At 39.8% G+C, this 22,523-nt stretch overlaps 3 protein-coding genes across 5 annotated transcripts; 1 reads left to right on the forward strand and 2 right to left on the reverse strand.

Annotated features, from left to right (window-relative positions):
- Positions 1-1,349: 1,349 nt before the first annotated feature.
- Positions 1,350-5,353, forward strand: LOC143448370 (retinol dehydrogenase 16-like). 2 transcript variants are annotated; one of them, XM_076948082.1, is made up of 6 exons: positions 1,350-1,929; positions 2,348-2,461; positions 2,593-2,811; positions 3,058-3,240; positions 3,302-3,436; positions 4,070-5,353. In XM_076948082.1, exons 2-6 carry the CDS (start codon positions 2,425-2,427, stop codon positions 4,705-4,707), a joined length of 1,212 nt encoding a protein of 403 aa, XP_076804197.1. In that variant the 5' UTR covers positions 1,350-1,929; positions 2,348-2,424; the 3' UTR covers positions 4,708-5,353. The 2 variants fall into 2 exon arrangements, with proteins under 2 accessions (XP_076804197.1, XP_076804196.1); XM_076948081.1 differs by lacking the exon at positions 1,350-1,929 and having other exon boundaries at positions 2,237-2,461.
- A 507-nt stretch (positions 5,354-5,860) lies between these two features.
- On the reverse strand, positions 5,861-8,471 carry LOC143448371 (inactive ADP-ribosyltransferase arh2-like). The gene is made up of 7 exons (XM_076948084.1): positions 8,041-8,471; positions 7,715-7,882; positions 7,497-7,616; positions 7,072-7,219; positions 6,855-6,975; positions 6,568-6,715; positions 5,861-6,204 (listed from the first exon to the last, which is right to left on the reverse strand). The coding sequence occupies exons 1-7, from the start codon at positions 8,258-8,260 to the stop codon at positions 6,053-6,055; spliced, it is 1,077 nt and encodes a 358-aa protein (XP_076804199.1). The 5' UTR covers positions 8,261-8,471; the 3' UTR covers positions 5,861-6,052.
- A 161-nt stretch (positions 8,472-8,632) lies between these two features.
- LOC143448369 (sodium- and chloride-dependent creatine transporter 1-like) lies at positions 8,633-22,168 on the reverse strand. 2 transcript variants are annotated; one of them, XM_076948079.1, is made up of 16 exons: positions 22,058-22,168; positions 18,735-18,994; positions 16,509-16,882; positions 15,002-15,285; positions 14,151-14,282; positions 13,150-13,326; positions 12,942-13,056; positions 12,681-12,813; positions 11,820-11,954; positions 11,615-11,718; positions 11,259-11,496; positions 10,840-10,971; positions 10,631-10,733; positions 10,298-10,398; positions 9,798-9,971; positions 8,633-9,551 (listed from the first exon to the last, which is right to left on the reverse strand). In XM_076948079.1, the coding sequence occupies exons 3-16, from the start codon at positions 16,553-16,555 to the stop codon at positions 9,273-9,275; spliced, it is 2,154 nt and encodes a 717-aa protein (XP_076804194.1). In that variant the 5' UTR covers positions 16,556-16,882; positions 18,735-18,994; positions 22,058-22,168; the 3' UTR covers positions 8,633-9,272. The 2 variants fall into 2 exon arrangements, with proteins under 2 accessions (XP_076804194.1, XP_076804195.1); XM_076948080.1 differs by lacking the exon at positions 16,509-16,882.
- Between the last annotated feature and the right edge of the window lie 355 nt (positions 22,169-22,523).

Consider the following 22,523-nt stretch of genomic DNA (forward strand, 5'->3'; position numbering starts at 1 on the left):
CTTTAGCGTTAGTGCACGCATGATACAAGCGACAAAATCGGGCAATGTTTGAGTACCATGAGAGCTTAGACAAGTTTGAAATGTCGAGGGAGTTCTAAGACATACGAACGGTATTAAAGGCAAACATCACAATGTAAATAAGATATGCCTTTGGAGGGTCAGTTTTTATATGTCATATAATAAAACAAGTTTTAAAGGTTATTATTTTCGATGCTCCATAGCCTACCGTACATACGTCACTAGGTCTATACGCTCATTAGGCTCGCTTCGTAAGCTTGCATTGCAGTGCGAAAAGCAAGATGAGCTTAAACCTAATTGCGCGACCTTAGCAGCAGCAAAGCCTAGATTCTGTGTTTGAACTATTGCAAAACAACTTGCACTGCAAATGTATATGCTGCTGTTTCGCTTATGGTTCTTTGAACAGCGTTTGTGAGCTAGTGCCGTTCTGCAATGCTTGGCCTATTTTTGGTCTATCGATATCTTCGCTTGGCCTAGTTTTAAACCGGAAATTTTAGATAGTTTGATAGTTCTAGACATTCACTGACAGTTGCTACCGGTATCAGTCAACAACATAGAGTCATAGAGACTAGCCTTGCTCTTTCAAAACTGTTAGGAAGTTGTGATTGCAGACGCAACCTGCCAGTGAACGTATATTCAGCTACGTGTAATGCGCGATACGAAGTCAGCACGCGTCGACCATTTTATCACAGCACTGCGGAAACTTTACCTGCGTGGTCGATGATACCCTATCTGCCGATTGTTTGGTATGTGACGTCACCGTGTATAGGTTATGTGCGTAAACTTTGTCATGCTCTATGGACACCACTCTACTGTGCTATAGGTGGCCTGTTATCAATTTAGAGATTAGGTTCTGTCGCCCTAAAAGTAGTAAATTTTATCACGTTTACCTGCTTAGCTATATACAGTTGAGGATGTGTTAAAGTTTATCACTTTTAGCGGAAGTGTTAACTAGCGTTGTGTAAACTCGAGCATAAGGTAATTTGACTTTGTCAAAGAAGATTTTATGTTTTAAGCTGGTATAATAAGTACCCTGGTGATTACTTCGCGAAGTTTATGTACACTTTTGTACTGCGGTATTTTGTCCAGGTAAGTGGGACAACAGACGGGTGGTTTTGTCACAGTTTTTCACTTGACGTTATAGTGTTGATTGTCTTCGGTTTGTGGAAAGAACAGTCTGTTGTAATTACCACATACAGACTACTCAATCGTACTTAAGCGTCTAATTAATAACCGGCCTGCTGACACATGCTATACATTGCACTCCCGGAGGCTATCGAAGTATTGATTTACTGGTTTTTTTTTTATCTAGCATAGTCACAGTCTATACAGCAGATAAAGGTACAAAGACTACAGACAGCTTACGTACCAGTACGTTTGAGTTTGTTTACACCGGATGGTTTGCCATTGGTAAAAGCAAGGGAAAACATATCATTTCATATACATACCATTACGAATATGCGATTCTTATCTAAACGGATAGCGTGAAAACAAACGCGATGCATCAACTCTTTGTGCACCTATAGCTATAGAGTTACATCGCCGTTGTAATTTAAGCTTGACGGCTTTCTTTGTAGCCTTAATTGTTTATCGTTATCACGTAAAATGGATCCTGTCACGTTTTGTTGTTTAGCCCGACCGCGGAAGTACGATAGCATTCAAGGACGTTGCTTGAAGCTTGCTGTTTGGCAGCTGGTGTAGATCTGCTTTGCTTTAATCGCATCGTACGTGGTTTATACATCTGTTTTGTGACGAAATTTTATTGGTAATGACAACAAGAAATTGATATTACCTTTGACCACTTCGGTAGCCAATGATGTGAGATACCAACTTCACGTTTACGTGAATTATTTCAGTCTATCTATTCACATAGTTGAGCTGCCGACTGGGACTTACTGAATGTGAATTAACGTAAGTTACATAAACGTCTTGCAGGTTGCAGTCAAATTCATAATTCGATTGCCGTATTGGCACGTGGAAGGATTTGCATGTTATTCCGGACGGTTATAAGTGACGCATAAAGTTATGTAAAAAGTGCTTGTCATGTACTGTGTAATGCAACTACTGTACTGTATATGGTACTGTACTGTATAACTGTATGCACGACATGAGTCATGCTAATTTAAATATATCCAAACCATATGTGGCATAATCTCATTTGGCAAGCGAAGAAAACTTGTTATCTCCGCTTTTCCGGTCTTTAATTAACTGCTCAAAGAATTGCAAATTTCATTAAGGCAACGGTTTTATTGCAGACTGTAAGACGTTTAGTCAATAAAAATCAAATCCAGGTTGTTGCTGTAAATACTATAAATACTTCTGGTTGCAGCTTTCTGTAAATTGTCTTGTCTGGCATGCTATCGGATCAAATTAAGTAGTTCAAGTCGTAAATCTATCAAATTTACAATGGCCAAGGCGCCCCAGAAGACGGTCGTAATAACAGGTTAGTAAATCTTTGATTGAGTACAAGTAGGGATTTAATGCAGAAAAATCTGCTAATTAGCACATTTTAAAACCCTATTGTACGTTTTTCGAAAAGAAAATTTCCCTCAAAACCGTTAACAATTACGTCAGGTTGCGACTTACCCAATTCATACGGCTACGAGTTAGCACTGTGTCTGGACAAGCAAGGCTACACCGTATTTGCGGGATGTGCAGATTGCAATAGCATCGGCGCTCGTTCCCTCGCCTCACGTGGTTCCACTCGACTCGCAGTTATGCAAATTGACGTCACAAAACAAGAGCAAATTGACGATGCAACCGAGATGATTCAGGATTTGTTGGGGGATGAAGGTGAAAGCAGTCCTTTGTATTTTTGTTTCATTTTCAACCTCATTGTAATCCGGTTTCCGTGTACTGTGAGTCACCGTAAAGATTGATAATAATATAATCAGCCCGTGTTTCATCGTGTTATAGACAACAAACTTCGACGAACACAGACGATTTTTCTTTTTACATGCGTCGTATAGCGATTACTAAGTCCTATATTGGCGATGTGTTTTGATGGCCTTTCTAATACCGCATTTTTCACGTTGACAGCATTATGGGCGGTTGTCAACTGCGCGGAATCCTACGCGGTTGCCGAGGTTGATTGGTGCGCCACTGAAGATTTTGACCGGATCATGCAAATAAACTATCTGGGCCCAGTTCGTGTCGTGAAATCATTGCTACACCTGTTACGACGCTCTCGAGGCAGGGTGGTGAACCTAAGCAGCATATCAGGTAGCTCTATCATTCACCAGGGAGCCATTTTTTCCATCAAACGGTTTCATATATTTTTCAGGCTGTTTTTCTCGGGCCGGTCAGTCAGCTTACGCGGCAAGTAAGTTTGCGTTGGAAGCGTTCAGTGACTCGCTGCGACAGGAGATGCTGAAATGGGGCGTTTTCGTTAGTCTGGTTCAACCTGCCTACTTCCCAGGTACGCATAACTTCAAATTAGTTATTTTAGACTGTTTGAAGAGGCGTTTAGTTAAACTGTTCTTGCTTTGGCGTAAATGCTTTTCGGCTTATGTTTATTGACTACTATGTGAACAGAGCCGTGTTAATCATGTATCTTACCATGCTAATTAATTACGCTGCCGCCATTTTTTAAACGGCACGGTCCCAGAAGCAGCTATTGATGATCAATATGTGGCATTTTTCATTGCCTGACGCGTTCCCATGAATAATTAATTAATTTATACGAGACGTCTGTAACGGGATTGCGGTGAAAAATGTTGCTTGGATGGCTCCACTTGTTCATCGATGTCATGTGTAGTTAAATGTAGAAGAACCGACTGCATCAAAGATTTTCTATTTTGTAAAAAGGTTTTTGTCCTAATTTACATCACATAGTCAAACTTGACATGTCAATTTCAACGCTGCTACCTGTAATGCACTTATAATACACAAATTAAATAAAAGCATCTGAACACAGGTGCATGTGAAAAATATGGGACAAACTGACGTAAAGTGGTGAATGGTTTATAGAATTGCAGTGTCGGTTTCACTTTTATGTTTGCCTGGCACCGCTTATGCTCTCACAAGTCGCATTGTTACATTTAATTTGCAGAAGTCGAATCCGTGCTTTCGGACTCGGAAACATCGCTCCGCTTGAAACGCGTTCCGCAAACCGTGAAAGATGTTTACGGAGATGATTACTTCGCCCATTACATCCACTCCGTCGGAGGCGGAGCAGATTCCCCAAAGAACAGGGATGAAGATCCGACGCTGAATCCGTTGCTGTCAGAGAGTCAGTGCTCCACGTTAACATCCGGATACTCCTCCCTGTCGTCCACTTCCTCCTCCATAAAGAAAGTCAACCAGGAAAGTCTGAAGTCACGCAGCATCCGATCCGACTCCAGCCTGCAACCATCGTCCAAGAAAGTCGATTTGCCCAGCAAGGGCGATTCAAAGCAATCGCCGGAAATTTCAAAGAGACGAAGTTCTTCCTCTCTCCCTACCTCCGCCTCTTCCACTCTCAAATCAAAGGGTCCGATCAACCTCGGGAACATGAACCGAGTCCTTCACGCCCTCATGGAAGCAGTAACGGCGCCATCGCCCAAAGTTCGCTACTTCGTCGGTTCCGTCCAGGATAAGATGCTCAAGTCTTTCTCCACTCTTCTTCCCACCGTCTTCATGGACACTTACTTCACATCCGGAGAGGTGTCGAAGGTCGTACCGAAGCTTATAAAGGAAAAACTGGAATAATTCAATCACACCAAGTAAGATCGATGAGGTTTGAAGCTGTCATGCAATGGCGGCATATTTTAAGGACAAATCCCGTTGAAAAGGGAAAGCCGAAATCGAAAGCGTTTATTAATCCACACGCCTGCAATCCAGTACCCATGTTTGAGTGTTTGGTGAGGTGTACAATTTCACAGAGATATCAGAAGAATATAGATTTAACCCAATACAAGGTAAAATTGTTTTATTGGTTATTTTTTTAACATGTTTTAGCTTTAAATGTCTCCATTTGTCATTCTTATTGCGTACACGTAACTGGTCCATTAAGAAACGAATCAACCGAATAGATATATTTAAACCATGAAGTGTGTTTTTACTCGTTCCCTTTCCATGTCTTCCAAATGACGATATTTATAGAAACAATTCTACATTTGTTGTTGTCTCTGAAAAATCGGTCAATAGTGACTAAAAATTTATCACAAGTAACTATAAGCGTTTGTTATGATTTTTCAGTAATTTGGTCTGTTATCTTTCATTTTCTGGACGTGACCACCATAATTTCGTCGTCTAAATAGCGTCTTCTGTTGTCAGACAAAACGACTTATCGTCGTTCTTTGTTCGCATTTATTTATTCTCGAATTCTGTTTTATTAAATGCAATTTCACTTCAACATCCTGCGGTCTGCACCTGTTGTGTACTGTGCAGTAGCCGGTAAAAACGCTTCGAGGTTATAGAAAGGCGGAAAATTCTGTACATTTTGATGAGGATGTGTCTGTGTGAAGCTTCAGCTTAAATGCAATTTGACATTGATGTGTGTAAGCAAAGCGTTATGCATAGCTTAATGCATGCCGCTACAAAAACATTTAGCTTTCATCAAACTTGTTAAAAAGATTTGTTCCTTATACTTCCTTATAATTCTCAACTCAAAATACTAAACAAGAAACGTTGTTTTGACGAACACTCCCATGAGGTTGACCCTCGGTGAGTCACATAAACCGATGACGTCATATGTGAAGTGACGCGTCGAGTAGGCGCAATCTAGCCCAGCGGCGGGTTTTGCACGTGCCCACTCATTGACTTTTCTCTTTGACTGCCTTCGTTTGTCAAGTTGCGTACGGGTTTGAATATGCAGAAATTAAAACATTTTCTTTGTATAAGTTACCGAAAACAAATAGGCTGTGTGTTGTTGATTTTTACTTTAAATATGACCATTAACAAACATGAGTGGTAATAGCATACTGTATTTCGAGAGTATAAATGTTCGAAAATCAGCTATATTTGGCCCATGAGTTATTGCATGCGTTAGCTGGATCAACAAATGAATTTGGTCACGAACCCGCACACTTGTTTGTTCATTCAAGCGTGAAATTCATTCATTGGCTAGTTGATACAGTGACGTGGCGAGCATTTCTAACTCTTCCTTAAACTCGATTGCTTGATATGAGGAGGATGGCACTCCCTCGAATCCATACATGAGTCCGTACCAGAAACCGGCAATGCTTCCCGTGGCATCACTCTCTCCTGTGGAAGAACAAAACTCTTCGGACATTTTTTCCTCTCAGGAACAAGAGTCGCCAAATGCAAATCTAGCTGCACCGGAATAATCACACATTCTTGCTGTAGCGGTGCAAGAATTAGTATTTGCCAGTAATTCCTCTACTTTAGATAGTTTTGAGACTTTGGTTTAGTTTGGGCATTAGTACCGATGAATCAGTCAAAACTTTTTAATTCGAATTTTTATCACCAAGTTTGAATAAGTCCGGAACTGGAATTAATGTGAGAACCCTAACAAAGCGCACGATTACGTCATGAGAGGCAGTTCTCATGGTGCTTCAGATTCTTAAACCAAAATCTCAATCGCTTCCATAACAGCACTCAACTTACCGCCGTGAATCATGGCACGGTGACAAACATTTTCCCATAAGTTACCGTTTTTGCTCTGGTGCGCCGCCAAGAGGGCATCGTAAGCAATCATTGGCGCGTCGTGGCCTCGCCGCCCTGCCTGACCTTCCGAACTCCAGCTTCGATAAACCTTTGCGCACATATGAATTGCAGTTATGCCATTTACGCAATCATGTCTTTGGACATGGCAGGTCATACTAAACAATAGAATTGAAACTCGAAACATTTGTGCGAGCAAAGTTATGTATTTTAACGTTATTGTTTTACACCTTGTCCCTTTCCTCAACACCGTATTCGGCGGGAAAATGCGGAGTGTCTTCTCCGTCGTTTAAAATTTTCCTCTTGTTTAGGTAATTTTCCCATTTTGTCTCAAAGTAAAACCAATGCTGCCTGCAAATATTTACTGACCTTGACTAATCAACGCTACCAGCCATTGACCTACAACATGGGCCTACTCACACTTGCCAACTCGCTACCACCACGTACTTGTATTCATCGTAGTTTCTGATTGTCTTCTTGCAGTAAGCCTCCATCACTTCCATCGCTGAGAGCATCTCACGACCCCAGCTCGTAATCGGCTTTGACTGTAAGATGAGCGAAGTGAAGAGGGCGGTGCACACTGAGCCTGTGAATCCTGGTGAAACGGAAATAATTGAAGTTGCTTTTTGTGAACAATTTTTCTGAAACGAACTACGTAGCGCCGCTTTTTATCAAAGGATGCTCATAAATACTGGAATGATTCAGCAGCCTGTGTAAGCAGACCAACAGCGTGTTAAGATAAGTATAGAAAAAAATGCGTGAACCTTTTCTTTTGATGGAATTATTCGAATCACTTTATACTTATCGTTGTATCCTTAATATTCTGCTATTGTAAACATTATCAACAGAACGCTTTCCAAAATGTACTCCACCTAGCGGATGGTTATGAGTCATTCTCCCACATTCTGTGGCTACTGCTATCAAGTCTTTTCGCTCATCTGGTTTACTGTAGACCAATCCTAGGCACATGGCTTTAGTGGCAGCACCGAATCCTGCACATCAATAATTTGTTCAAACTCACAGCGTTCATCTTTAAAATTCGTTTTCTAGAAGCTCTTTGATGGTGATAAATGCCGTAAAACGCTGTGACCTGTCCCGTGTTTGTCGTATGGAATATGCCATCCAAATATCTGGCCTGGCCGCAAGTAGGAACAGCCTTCCTTATACGCAGGGTCGGGACGTCTTAGAGATGCCTCTGAAAATGCCTTCACATACTGTTTCGCCATTTCTTGAAACAATGGTTCCTTTTGTTTTGACTCTGTTATAAACAAGATTACACTTTTAATGCACAATCACAGTCCTAAATGCGGGCATGTATGCCTGCAGTCATCACAAAATAAGAGCAACATTTCGATCTTTACATTCACCCATGCTTGGCAGCTCTAAAATACTCAACACATAATACTTCAATCATACTCTTATGAGCTATCAGAGCTCGTGCGGTCGCCATGTGCATTAAGGTTTCGTCAGAAGAAGGCCAAATACTCGGTTCCAGACTCAAAGAATCTATCCCTCCCAATTCGTTAAGCTCATTCATGATATCAGAGCCGCTCTGATTTAATTTCCAGTTTCCATTCCTATATCCGATGGCGTCACCGGCCGCCGACAAGACCATGGCACTCTTATACTTGTCCATATGAGATGAATATTTTTGTCTCTTTGCGCCCTCGTTGAAACCTTGCTCTTAAAAAATCGTTTTTTTCCCCAAAATGTTGGACCTTTGCAAACTTCGAGGTACTTACTACTTGTACTTAACTTGTAACTAACTGCTGGTTACTTGGCATGCCTGTGCAAGATTGAATTTGCGATTTCAGCTGCGAACAGGCGTTCCTGGTTCCAAGTAGGTTTGGAAAGAACGGTGATGACACGAACCAGGCACATTTGTTATCTACGTCACATGGCCTGTCACTTCAAGTGGCTCAAATACTCAGTCTTAATGACAGTTATGGCCTCAGATGTTTCACCAGATCTTATTGAAAAGTTCAGCTTCACAAAACACGAGCTCGTGGGCATGTTATCAGTGCTGTATATTTTTCTACATGGTGAATACGATTTCGTGCGCCATTTGCAACAAGCAAATATAAAATATCATATAATTCATATAAAAGTTTGAGCGAATAACGGTATTGTGATGTTTTTTTCTTGTTTGAAAATTTGGAATCAGTCTCAAACTTGAGACAATGCAGGATTGAAGAATGCTGTTTGCAAGGTATCACCCAGAAATAGAATAACAAAAGCGCTTAAAAGTATCTAAAGCAAATAAATAACACAAGCGAAGAAAATTTTAAATAAATAACTAATTACAAAATCTACAGACTACTGAAGCTGTGTGACCAAATTACTTTCACGAACGATCGTTTGTAGGCTACATACTAAAAATAACACTCTATAGAGATTTGTAGAGTATGATCAGAGTTGATGATATCCCTAAATACATCGAAATCACGCAAAACTTTCAATGATTGCTCTGATTTTTTGAAAATTAAGATTTTTATGTCGACATTTTCGCAAGAAACACTTGATATGAATTGTCGGTGAATTTGAAAAAAGTTGACACGTGATACGTGAAAGTGATTCGTCTATAATGAAGAAGCGGCATCAGTGTCATCCTTGAGGCTGGTACTGCTGCTCTCAAACGCTTCCTCCAGTTAAAAAGAGTTCATGCGAGCATTTTTGTACATCTGGCAGCTCTCGTAGGAGGGAGGGGAAGGTTCGTTGGAGGAGGAAGTGGAAGAGCAGGATATTTTTGAAGAGGACGACTCCGGACACTCGCAGAATGATCCTTGATGCCGATCTGCGGATAGGCGCAATCCGCAGATCGACTTCCCGAAGATGTCGCGGATTCTGCTTCCACTTGCTCCCATGTTGCTATGGACGAGATGTTTGTGATGATTGCCAAATATGGGCGTGCATGCTTTCTGGATTCGCTGAAAGCAGAAGTAGTTTAGTATTTATATGTCGCTTATAACTCTAATGAATCGTTTGAAAGCAAATTTAACGAAGAAATTTAACTTTCACTTAATTAAACCTGTCGTGCCAGTTAACAGACATTCACGTATAGTTTGTCAAGATCTCGCTTGAATAACGCTTACTAGCGTCTCACACTCTTCAGTTCTTACAAAACAGATGGTTACTTAGTAATAACCATGATTACAAATAGCCTACAACCTTACCTGGAAAAAAGTGTCACCAGGTGTCTTCAGAATTTGATAAATGGCACCGATAGGTATACATAGCATGGAGGAGAGAGCTAGGATCCATCCGATAAAAATTCCCCACCAAGGGTACTCATAGGTGCGGTTGTAGGTAAGAGGTTTATGACCGACAAATGTGAAAATCAAAATGCCCTGAAAAAAATATAAAATTATTACCAAACTTTATATTTTTGTCTAAATAAAAGGTCTAAAGTTAAATGCTCATAAAACGCCAATTCGCTGCAATAGATCGTCGTTTGATTGTCTTTTTAACGGCCTAAGTTTATCAGCAGTTAACAGCAGACGGATTTCTTAAACCCGTTATTACAAGATCAATGTGGTAACAGGCGCTGTCACTGCTATTAGCTACTATAAAAACAGCTTTCGCCTTGCTGGCATTTTTCGGGGAATTCCCCATTTACTACCAGATTTGTGACAGCTGAAACTTATCCTTACTAGACTTATATTTAGAGAATTACCATTGCTATAGCTGGAGTTATGAAGAGCCAGCATATCTTCATGAGAAAACACGGCTTATAACCGATCATGTCTTCTAAGTTTCGGTAATATCTGCTGACACCTGTTCAGAGGAAACAAGTATAAACAAGTTGGATGTCCTGCCCGAAAACGGACGCATAAAACGATCAAATTCCAGCGCTTGGCCTTGTCAACCATGTTACATCATTTACTAGTTAACGGTCGGCTGGTTAACGTTTCAACCAGCATTCTACCTAGGCTGTTTACCAGTAGCCAGCAGACGTCATTTGCAAGACAGGGCAACGTTTTTATACAAATTTTTCCAACGAGCTCACCGTAAATCCAAGCTACTGTGATGCACTCCCAAAACGACATCCATAGGAGAGTCATCCCACTCGCAGAGTAGTAATCAAATATTTGAAAGACGTACATACCTCCCTGGAAGATATGGGAAAGCTTTCGTCAGCAAGTTTTAATCTCCGGAATCATTCTATCAAGCTGAATCTCAAGTATACAGAGGCGGAAGATTTTTCCTGAAACAAACCTCAGTAATCATGGACAAGCCGACGAGGTAACAGATCACACAGACTACCGCCGCAAAACGAGCTCTGTTCGGACGAAGAATTCGTGGAAACATATCAATGACGGCTGTGAGAAAGCCTTCGACTCCAACGAACTGCAGAATTTTACACACGTAGAGTTATTCTCTGGTTTTTGGTGTCTGTCGCCACAAGGTGCATGGCATGAGTCTAGGAGTTGTTTTACAAGTTGTTTGTGATGCTTAGAACAATACCGCAGCGGATGGAAAGTTTTTTTACAAGCTTTTAACTATTTAGTTGAAATGTTCTTATCACTGTTACCCGGAAACGCCCGTGCGATATCACTCTATGCTGAACTGCGGTGCCTTTGATAGTCACAATTACATGAACTACTTTAAGAAAATTGCACACGCGGGGTTCCCACCTGGCTGTCCAACCCAAGGAGAAGAATCATAAAAAAGAAAAGGCATGACCACAAGGGGGATAGGGGCATCATGGTAACTCCCTTGGGGTAAGCTATAAACGCAAGCCCCGGGCCGGATTCTGCGACCCTGTCGATCGGAACGTGCTGCTCGTGCGCCATGAACCCAAGAAAAGTGAAAATGACGAATCCGGCAAAGAAACTTGTTGCGGAGTTGACAACCGCCAATATGACGCAATCCCTGCCAAGTGACCGTGTTAGAACATGCCACGGCGGAAAAACAAAATAGACACGCAAACAAAATCATATAGATACGTTGCGTGTCCACTTTAGATCTACATATATGCTTTAAAACCTACTTGAAGCAGTCGTTATGGTACACATTGTAGCTTCCCAACGCAGCCAAAGCGCCAAGTCCAATGGCGTAGGAGAAGAACACTTGCGTTCCTGCGTCTATCCAAACCTGAACAAAAAACATCCATTTATTTTAAGTCAAATTCTCACATAATAAAAACGGAGACTCAAAAACGAAAGTTGTGAAACTCACGAAAGTCTGTTGGTTACCTGGGCCTCTTGTAGCTTGGTCCAATTCGGTTTCAAATAAAACTCAATACCAGTGACGGCGCCAGGCAGAAAGACGCCACGAACCAGTAAACAGAGAAGCACAACGTAAGGAAAGAGAGCAGTGAAGTAAACAACCTGAAAATAGAAGACAGAAAAAGTTGGGCACGTTATCAAAATTGCGTTAAGGGTCGTATCTACCTTCGAATTTTGGGTATCACAAATTTGCTGCTTGGAACAAAAGCAAATATGCTGGCTATTGTACATAGAAGTTATAAGTGCTGATTAAAGCTCGAACTGCTTTCAACTTTGTGAGGTATTTGGTTAAACAAAACCTTTACAGTTTCACAGCATACATCCCAGCTTTAGCCAGTCAAACCACAAGCAGGCGAAAAACAACTTTGTGAAGAAACAAGCATATCATCATAGCTCTGGTCCATAACAAAGGCTTGCATCTTTTCATTGTGGGCAACGTCGCGTTTATAACCGGGAATGGACTTGTAGCGGTCAAGGCCACACTAAGTAGTCTATCCCGAATGTTATTCATTTTTTGATACATTTTTCTTTAATTTACTTTACATTTTCATTTATCCTGACGACCTTGTGAAGCACACTTCGATTAGCACGTGCTGAAGCGAGAATGCTCTCTGTATTTGTTTATGTTCAGTTTACAACGCACATCTGAAATAGAAGTTTTTCTTTGGTTCTGACTTTGAGTGCTTACTGGGAAGAACAGTCAGCCTTCTTAAGGAGTCAGAACTTTCAGTTAATAAAAGCTCAGTTCACGTTATGCGCAAGCTATCGTTAAGCATGTCTCTGTCAGGATTTGCAAAAACAGCAATAATTTGTGCGACACTCTTTTACCTTTCCTGTTGATTTGACTCCCTTGCAAATGCAGACGTAGCAGATAAGCCAAGCCAATAATAAGCATAAAGCAAGCTCCCAACGTATGCTACCGGGATCTGTAATATCCTTGGTGATTTTCAGCACCTCACGTCTGCATAAAGATAACAGGATCACAATTTAACCCGTGCGCAGTTTCGAAACATCAAAATACGTAAACTAATGAAGTAACTAGGAAACTGAAGCTGACAATTGCAGCTTTAATCACATCAAACAACTTACTCCCAAAATTCCAAAATAGGGGATGAGAATTTAGTGACGTTAACAGCGGTCGTCATATTACTGGATTCGGTCAGATTGGAAGCTAAGGATTGATTGGTGGTGACGTTTTCCGGTCCTAGTTTATAGCAAAATGACTTTGTATTCATTCCGCGTATCAATATTACAATAAGAACTCGATTGCGAGAAAGATACTTATATAGTTACTTACTGTAAATTACAGCTGTAAAATTGGTGGAGCAGTTTAGCGTGTTCCAAGCGTTTCCACAAGTGGACCAGGGAAGGATTCCAGTGAATGAGCGAAAAAGATAGTAGAGGGCCCAGGTCAAAACCATGATGTAGTAACAATTACAAAAGAAAACGATCACAGTCGATGAAAATCCAACGCCTACAGAATACGAAAAAAGACTAAAAAAATTTAAATGAAAAGTTATGAAAAACTTAAAACCCATGAGGAGGTATAGGCTATAGCCTTGCGAATTGTTGTCAATCCTTGAGGAAAAGCTCGCGCTATTTGTACCCTAAGGTAACCACATTAAACTAACAGATATAGGTCACCAAATTGGGACCGGTTAAACAGGATCACTTATTTCCACATAGTGTTGCCACCGCCGGCGTTTTAATCAGGCGCACGTTTGAAGATCCAAACTATTCCTAGATGAGCTTGTTAATAGGTTATTAAAGATTACAACCAAGTCCCCATCCCAGCGGTCGAATTCCGGTGAGGATTGAGACCGCCTAAATCGTGACTGTTGCTACAATTACTGAAGTATACCACAAGCGTGCTGCTGATTAATGTACTAGCTGTTACTGACGAACAGTAACCAATAATAAATGGGCGTTGTTTATAGTAACACCCACTTGACAATTCTCATTACCTAATTAATGCAAAGGAGCCATATGACAAGTGTGCCATACGTATATGAGTATTCCTTTGTCAGCCAATGTTTTAGAGAAATCTTATAAACTTACTAACTGAAAAAACTGGGCAAATCCCTGTGATCTAATGTGCGCGCGCTCTTCAAAACGGCGTAATGAAATCCGTGGCGTTCGTGTAATGGAAAACAATTGCACATAAATGTCAAAAGAACGAAAGAACTGACAGCTATTGGTTAGGTTTGATAAATAATAGAAATAGTGGAGCTGATTAAAATTAAAGTGCGATAATATATTCGTCACTTTTTACAAGAATTGTTTTCAAATTCGCGTCACCTTTCATGATCGGACACAAATTCCAAATCCCAATACCACCTTGCTTCATGAATTGACCGAGTGAGATCTCCAAAAAGAAGACAGGGATACCGCTTGTGACGATGAATAACAGGTACGGGATGAGAAAAGCTCCTGAATGTAAAGAATCGAATCGTATTTTTGAATAATGTTTAGGTTTATACACTCGATGTTAATTACAGGGGTGCAATAATGAAGTTTAGCGGTTGCGTCGAGAATTTTTGTGCATAGTAGAAGCATATACAGGACGAAGCCGGTTACGCGTTTGCCTCCATACGTTTATCGGAGATGTTATCGGTTGAACATTTATTCTGTCCATCACTCATTATTCTTCCACTTTCTTGTATCATTTACATACTCGAGACAAATTGTATTAATGAAGACATAGATTTCGGAAGTTATGTTTAAGATACGTTTTTTGTTAGGTTATTAAACATCTTTGGAATATTTGGATGACCATGTTATTGTCAAACATATTTAAAAGTTTAAAGTTTTACACTGGTACGTAAAATTGCGTGCGTGCATGTAAGTTATAAGGAAATGTTGAAATTAACCGTCTCTGTATTAATCTCGTGTAAAAGATTTGTTAAAGCACCAACTGATTTATCTTATAATGAATGCGAAAGAAATATTACGCAATCTGCAACCTTTCACCCGGTTTCGCCTCCACTATCGATAACTACTGCTTAATCTTGACAGAATCAGGAAACCGGTAATCGAGGGAGGGATCCGTTTACATTTCACTTCCGTCCTTCGGAAATTTCCCTCCGGAAATTTCCGCACGTTAAAATATTATGCCACAAGTAATCGAAGCGTTACAATAGTGAACTAACCTCCACCGTTTTTGTAACAAAGATAGGGGAATCGCCAAACATTTCCCAAACCCACCGCGAAGCCGACGCAGGAAAGGATAAAATCGAGCTTCCTGCCCCAGGTTTCGCGAGGAACCGTATCATTTTCGTTATCTAAGGTGCGGAGGGCCTTTTCTTTTCCGCACGGTTCCTTTTCCGTCTGCTGCGCTTCCGTGTTTTTTGTTGGAAGCAGGTCCGCTCTCAGACCCAATGCTTCGACGTCATGTTCATTTTCCCCAGTTCCTGGGTGAATGAAAACATCCATTCTATGTAGGAACATAAAAATATGACAAATTAACACCTGTAAGCTATAAGAAAGCATCGCAATGTTTTCCTGCTTTTTCTCGGTTATAATTAACAATTCATAGTCATTCACAAGACATAGTCAACAGTACAACAGCGGCCGTTACGATTCATTCTATATCGAGTGCTGATATTTCGAACGATTATTTTTTTAAGGGAACAAATCATTCGATAAACTACCATTCATTTTAAATGGAAGATTGTGGTCGACCCCTCGACGACCGATCTTGGCAAAGAGCAAGACACAAAAGCATTAATTTTTGCTTGTTTGCATGCGTAACTTTTTTGCGACGTTTCTCTCGTTTTAACCTTCATAAAGCTACATAGAAGCGAACTTAAGACTTTGGAAGAAGACGTCAGATTATATCTGACATCACGGCATCATTTTACGACCCCCTGTGGAATTTTAGTGTTGAGATGAAACTGTTTTTCGTTAATTCACGAAGCAGCCTATATCTATGGTATACAGTGGAATCCCAGTTAACGACCACCCGATTATTATAACCTCGTCGCCAACGCGACCACTCCCGGTCGGACCACATCCAGACAACGACCGCAATAAAGTTGGCACGAAACAACTGATTGAACCCCGCCTCACACAACCATTAATCCAACATTAAGTAAAAATCTGCAAACTTTTAACTCGCAATTGTAAAATCAAAACTAATTAACTGCAGCTGCGCCTTAAGTATCTAAGACTGTATTTTAGCGATTGCTGCCACTATTTCATCGGAAAAATCGTGCGTTCGAAGCTATGCTTACAGTTTCTTGTTAATCTAACTTAAATGTTACAACATAGTAACATTAACTTAACCGAAATCTACCTTCTAATCTAAATCTACCACAAATAAAACCTTAAATAGCTAAAATCACTTTTTGCAGATCCATTCTCTTATAACCTAATCGCCTATATTTAGCGGCAGGTTAGTGCATGGCATATGAAAGCTGCCAATGAATCAGCAGCGACGGCTCCCTATTTCTCAACAGTTTTAAAACGTGTATTAGATATGAAACCGTTTCAGACAAAAACATTGTCCGTGTTAAAGGTTCTAAGTACGAGATTGAAAACGATTTGTGCAAAATTTCAACAGTTGCATTAAAACGAGCATCTGTAAATGATTGGTGTTGTTATGTTATTATTCTTGGAGCTTAGTACTTGAACTAGACGATCACACCATCAACTTACTCAGTTGCAGCACGTGGGCCGATTGTGAGATCTGGTCTATTGATCATGATTCTCCAAGTTCGTGCACACTTTCCACAACGTGAAAGTTCGATTGTTCGTGCTGATTAATGACTGTTCGATGGCAGCGATTTCTTAGCAATCACTTCAATTAAAATTGTTTGTAATTTGACTGCTTTTTTTAGCTCGACCGCTAACACGATTAGTTTGATGTTGAATCTTATACAACTGTCGTTAGTTGCTGACTAACTGACTTGACGTCAACAAGCATAAATGTTCACTTCGATTTGTTTTGACAATGTTGGTTCTTCATTGATTGAACACGATGAAACGCAACATTGTGTCCAGATAGCGAACTAAGTCCTTCTCGACTTGATCTTTGTGCAATAATATTTATATATAATTAATCAATGAGCACAAAGGGCGCCCATAGTGACGTAGGGTTGCGCCGATAACAACAGGGAAATACGTCGTGAAAATATACACAAGAATGACACGAAACGCAGGCAACAAACATCCGATAGGAAACTGTTTGCAGGCTGCTTAGAAATTACGTGTTTAGGTTAATTTATATGTTGTTAGCTGGCCTAATGCAAACATAGTTAGTGAGGTCACATAAGTTTTCTTTAATGTTTGTTTCATTGCCGATTTGCAATTTGTCATACCTCTATACGTCATACGTCTATCAAAGAGTTCTTAAAGCACAGTAGAAAGTGATTAGCCCCTTATCGTATTCATAAGATGAGTAGCGCAACGCCTAAAATTTGGTGTTAAATTAATATTCCGCATGCCTCACATACAACAGGAACACAAAACACGCTTAGTACTCTAGGCCTAGGCCAGTGGTTCTCAACTTTTCACGGTTTATGGCCCCCTTACAGCCACAGCGACCCTCAAAATCCGAGGCCCCATGCTCATCAATAAAAAATGTAGATTGTTGATTACAAAGCACTTTTTACTTCACAACTGTGTGCAGCAGCCTTCGCGCCGCTAATTATGCAGCGCAAGCACAAGCACAAAAATGTGAGAAACTTGTGTCCCGCTTTGCCTCGTCTTCCCACACTACCACACTATAGCTCACTGGTGACGCATCTGTTCGTGGCCCCCGGAAAACGTCCCCATAGCCCCCGGTTGAGAAACCCTGGCCTATCGGCTATATAAGCAATACGGTCCTGTGTAAAATTGTGACGTCATAATTCAGTAATCCATTAATTAAAGTCACCTCTTCACTTCGGTCGTGCGGGTGATCGACTTACTGGAGTTCTGCTGTATATTCTCTGTCTAATGCAGCTATTTCGAACGATTATTGTTTTAAGGGAACAAATCATTCGATAAACCACCATTTATTTTAAATGGAAGATTGTGGTTGACCCCTCGACGACCGATCTTGGCAAAGAGCGATACACAAAAGTATAAAATTTTGATTTTTTTGCATGCGTAACTTTTTGCAACGTTTCTCTCGTATTAACCTTCATAAAGTTACATAAAAACGAACAACCCCATCTACACGATGTGTCGCCGACCCTGCACAGTCACAGCAAAACGTGGCGTACAATTGCATTGTTTGCTGTAGAAACTTGAAATTTGGTGACTTCTCCTAAAAAAGGTTCAGTAATCTTTCCATGTTTGTTTTATAAAGTATTGTCATATTTTCGTAATTTTGCTCTCTCTCCGCATTTAAGGGTATCGTTTCGTTTACTCATTCACGCACAATTAACTCGACTAACTGTTCTCTTGTGTTCTCTTCTCGCGGTCAGCTGGTTTTCCGCACAGCGGGGGCGCGGTGTAACAAGAAAAACTTACAGAAATGTATTACTTGTAGAAATACTTAATTTATACTAAATGCACTTTCTTTAGTTTTACAATTATGATGTATACAGGAAGCCAGATGTTTTTGCTACTAACCTGTAAAAATCCGATCAGTTTACGAGGTATAGTTTTCGATTAATTAACGATTGAAAATTCGTGTGCAGTGTCGGCCACAAATATTTAAAATAGTAATGTCGCGCACCCGGTTTAGATAGGGTTGAGTTTGGAAGACGACGTCGGATTATATCTGACATCACGGCACCATTTTACGACCCTTACGGAATTTTTGTGTTAAGATGAAACTGTTTTTCGTTAATTCACGAAGCATCCTATACCTATCGTATACACAGAACCAAAAATTATGTGCAACTGAAGAAGTTTTTAAGCTTGTGAGTAATTCTTAACAAAGTCGGTTCTTACCGGTTTGATTTGTCCTGTCGTTTGTACTTGAATCTTGCTCAACAACTGTAAGTGCTTCGAGTAGCAAGGCAAAGGGTAACGATGTACAACGAGACGTTTTTTAGAAGCAGTCAATGAAACACTTGAATGTATAAAGGCGAAAATAACGCATGTCTAAATCTTCAACAGCTGGCCATTGCTACGGCCAGAGGCAGTAATCTTTTCCTCTCTGTAAAAATTCAGTCTGATCTCCAGAGTAAGGTGTAGCTTAACCTTGAGGTCTGCGGAGAAACTGATAATAGTTACCGGTGTCGCTGATCGTTATAACGCAAAGAACAATAAATTCTGAATTACATAGCACAATGAATATAGTGTAACTTGAGTACTCGTACAATACTATACTATGCTTATTCGTACATAGTGTCTGTGTCGTAAACAAAGGTCGTAACTGAAGTACAATGTACGGGAATCAGAGTTATTTCGTGAGCTTATTAATGTGCCTGCCTGATGCTTATATTAGTTTAAACGTAAACCTAATCGCGTGTAGTGGAAACAGATACAGAGACATAGGACACCCATAAACGAGTTCGCGTTTGTGGTCACGCGACCTGAACATGTTTTAATTATTTTTTTAATTAATATTAAATACAAAATTAGTTTTACGTTTATCGAGGCTAGATGACTGTGTTTGCCCAAACGTATATCGATCCTCCAACCAAAATTTTCCAAGCTTCCCAATGCTTTAAAATGTACATCTCGTGCTTCATTCTTGGGTGTACTATACTATGCTACAATCCAGTATGAGTCTAAGGTGTTTCAACTAAGGCTGGGAAAATTTGGTTCGTCAGCGACTACAGACTTTGTTATAGCCGTTAGCCGAAAACGTACATGTAGGACAGAATTTGGAGGAAAATTTTTCCTAATCCATTGATTCAGTTAATTTTCCTGCTCTGTTGATCATTTCAATTCTTCAATACTTTGTTTTTCTGATAAATATTTGATTATAGTCAGTCATGAAATAAGTTGCTAATACAACCCTTTTCATGACATTAATTAATAACAAATAACCGTTTTGCTTGCGAATAACAATGTGACATGACAATTAGGGACTATGGCAGCTAACGGCTATTGCCATCCGGCTAACGGCTAAAGAAAATAGGCTGAACTACCATTCTTACTTTCAACAAATTGGAATTTGCCAAAAATTTAATTGAAATGAGAAATGAAAAAAATGAAAGAAAAAATACTGAGGCCATACAAACCACAAACCGCCGGTTACCTCAACGATACTTTTTTACCACATATATTTCCCTGTAGTTTCTTACTTATGTGACTGCAATATGACGTAACAAATTATATCGACGGTTCTCTCCCCGCTTCCTCGGCCAATAAACTAAACACAGCTGTTGTCAGAGCGCTGTCTGCATCGCCCTTCGTCGCCGTTCAACGTTGTAAATGACATTGAAAGGAATTTGAGCATGTCCTTATAAGTGATGGCGCTTTTTTTCTCTCATTAACCGTTGTTAACATGGCGCGGTCAGAGTACACAAAACTTTCGGAACTCAAGGAGCTTTCTCCGGGTAAACATTGAAAATTTTCCGATGTTCTACTCCTGTTGTACCAAGTAAGTAACTTCGGTCACATGCCAGGACAACCTGTGCACTCTTAGGCTTTAAATGAGAGAAAAAGTTAAGAAAAATTGCGACGTCCTCGGTCGTGACAGGATTCTGATTGTTCATAGATTTTGAATAAAGAAAAAAAACTATATCGTCAAAATTCACGATTTTTCCCCAACTTTTTTCCCTCAATTTATTACCGATGTAATTTATCGACATTAATTTTCAAATTTCTGATACCAGAGTAATTTGAAAAGTTCAGTCTTATTAAAAATAGATAATATGAACTATCCCGCTCTGACTCTAACGTTTATTACTCCTGTAACATTACAATGACAGTGTTAAACTGGGCTTTAACTATTATGCCGGTCCCACACACTAGCTAAAAAATTGTAAAGAAGGTACTTTTGTAGCTAACCAAACTGAAAAATTTTGACCAAATTTAACCTACCTACCCGTTTAATGCCTCAAAAGCTTCTTTCAGTGTTTGACCGACGCTGTATACGCGTCTGTGTTAATGAACGCCAAAAATATGTAACAGAATCATACAGAATATAATGGCTGAGCGACCAGTGTGCACGGGACACAATTTTACCCCATTACATAAATTCAAGCACAAAGCCGTGTGACTGACGAAAGCGCTTTGTGGTTCTGAAAAACTTTCGCGTGTACCCACTGTGACGCATTGTACATAAAGACATATATAGACGGAAGGTCACCTTTATAGCTTAAGCAATGTTTTTGGAGTAGATTTACACAAAGAAAATAAAGTATGACAGTTGTCTTGTTCGGACTTGCCAATACTACAACACCATAATGGGAAGATGGTCTTCTGATATCTGGTTCTGGTGCCAGAATAATTTGAAACTTCAAAAGCATTTTAATGGGATGCTTAACTCGCCATAGCCGACCTAACGTATTACGGATAACATTAACATCACCTAACGCGTACCTGGAATATTAGATTATCAAAAATATTTCACTATGGCAACTGAATGGGTTTTAAACTCGTCTTCTGGAAATTATATATACGGTATGCATTCAACGTTTTTGAATTGGAAAAAACTTGACTCAAAAAATATAGAAGTGTTTTAGATTAATTACTCGAAGTGACTATTTCACCGTAAGTAGGTCACGCAGCCCATAGTTAATGATCGCGGTTAGGTTAAGAGAATGGGTGTGCAAAGCTATTTAAGGTTTTTATGGAAGTTAGATTTAGGTTAGAAGGTAGATTTAGCTGAGGTTTAGGTTACTATGTTATAACATTTAAGCTAAGCTAACAAGAAACTGTAAAAATGGCTTCAAACGCACGATTTTTTTGGGTGAAACATTGGAAGCCTTAATAATTTGCCAGAATTTCGTAAACCCTTTTACCAATAAAACACCACTATCCTGAAGATTTTCCGATTTTAATTCGATTTGACCGATTAGGTTTCATCCAATCAGTGTTTACTTGAGTTTTTCACCCTAAATTTTTGATTGCAATTTTTAAATTGCACCAATTATATTTGGCTGATCAGACCGAAACCAGGTTATAAAATTTTTTAGCTGTATATTTAATCCATTGGTACCTAGCAGTAGACGACTGTACCAGTGTTTGGCACGCCAACAAAGTGTGTGACATTTGTCAATTAAAAGAAACACTTAAGAGCTTTCACTAGATAAAGCTCATTCGACTGCGCTACACACAAAAATTCAAAAGCCACAATTTTATAATTCGGTACTTACTCTCTTTATTATCTTCAACGATAGGGATTAATGTTTTCTTTTGTTTTCATTTCATCTGCTTGGAAAGAACTTCCAGACTTTCGCATAAAACCTTTTGTTACTACATTTTGGCTTAATTTCAAGTGTTGTGGCAAAAAGAATAACAAACTACTACTATTTTCGAACTATGTGCATTGTTGAAGAACAATATGACAGCAAATTCATTCCAAGAGTCACACACATGGCGTGGAACCATAGATGTTTGCACCAGTTTTTTGCTTTTGCGGTCATCTCGCAATTTAGGTTGACGCTTTGGGACATCCTTTAAATCACTTGAAGTTACGCAAATAAAAATATGCAACTAGCATACGAGCATATCAAACTTATCAAGCACAGCTAACTTAATGATTTGGCAATTGAGGTAAATCACTTACAGGGGTAAATATTTAAAAAGCGTTCAAGGTGACCTGAAAGTTTTGTTAGGTAT

The sequence above is a fragment of the Clavelina lepadiformis genome, chromosome 3 (assembly GCF_947623445.1).
Source record: "Clavelina lepadiformis chromosome 3, kaClaLepa1.1, whole genome shotgun sequence".
Lineage (NCBI taxonomy): Eukaryota > Metazoa > Chordata > Ascidiacea > Aplousobranchia > Clavelinidae > Clavelina > Clavelina lepadiformis.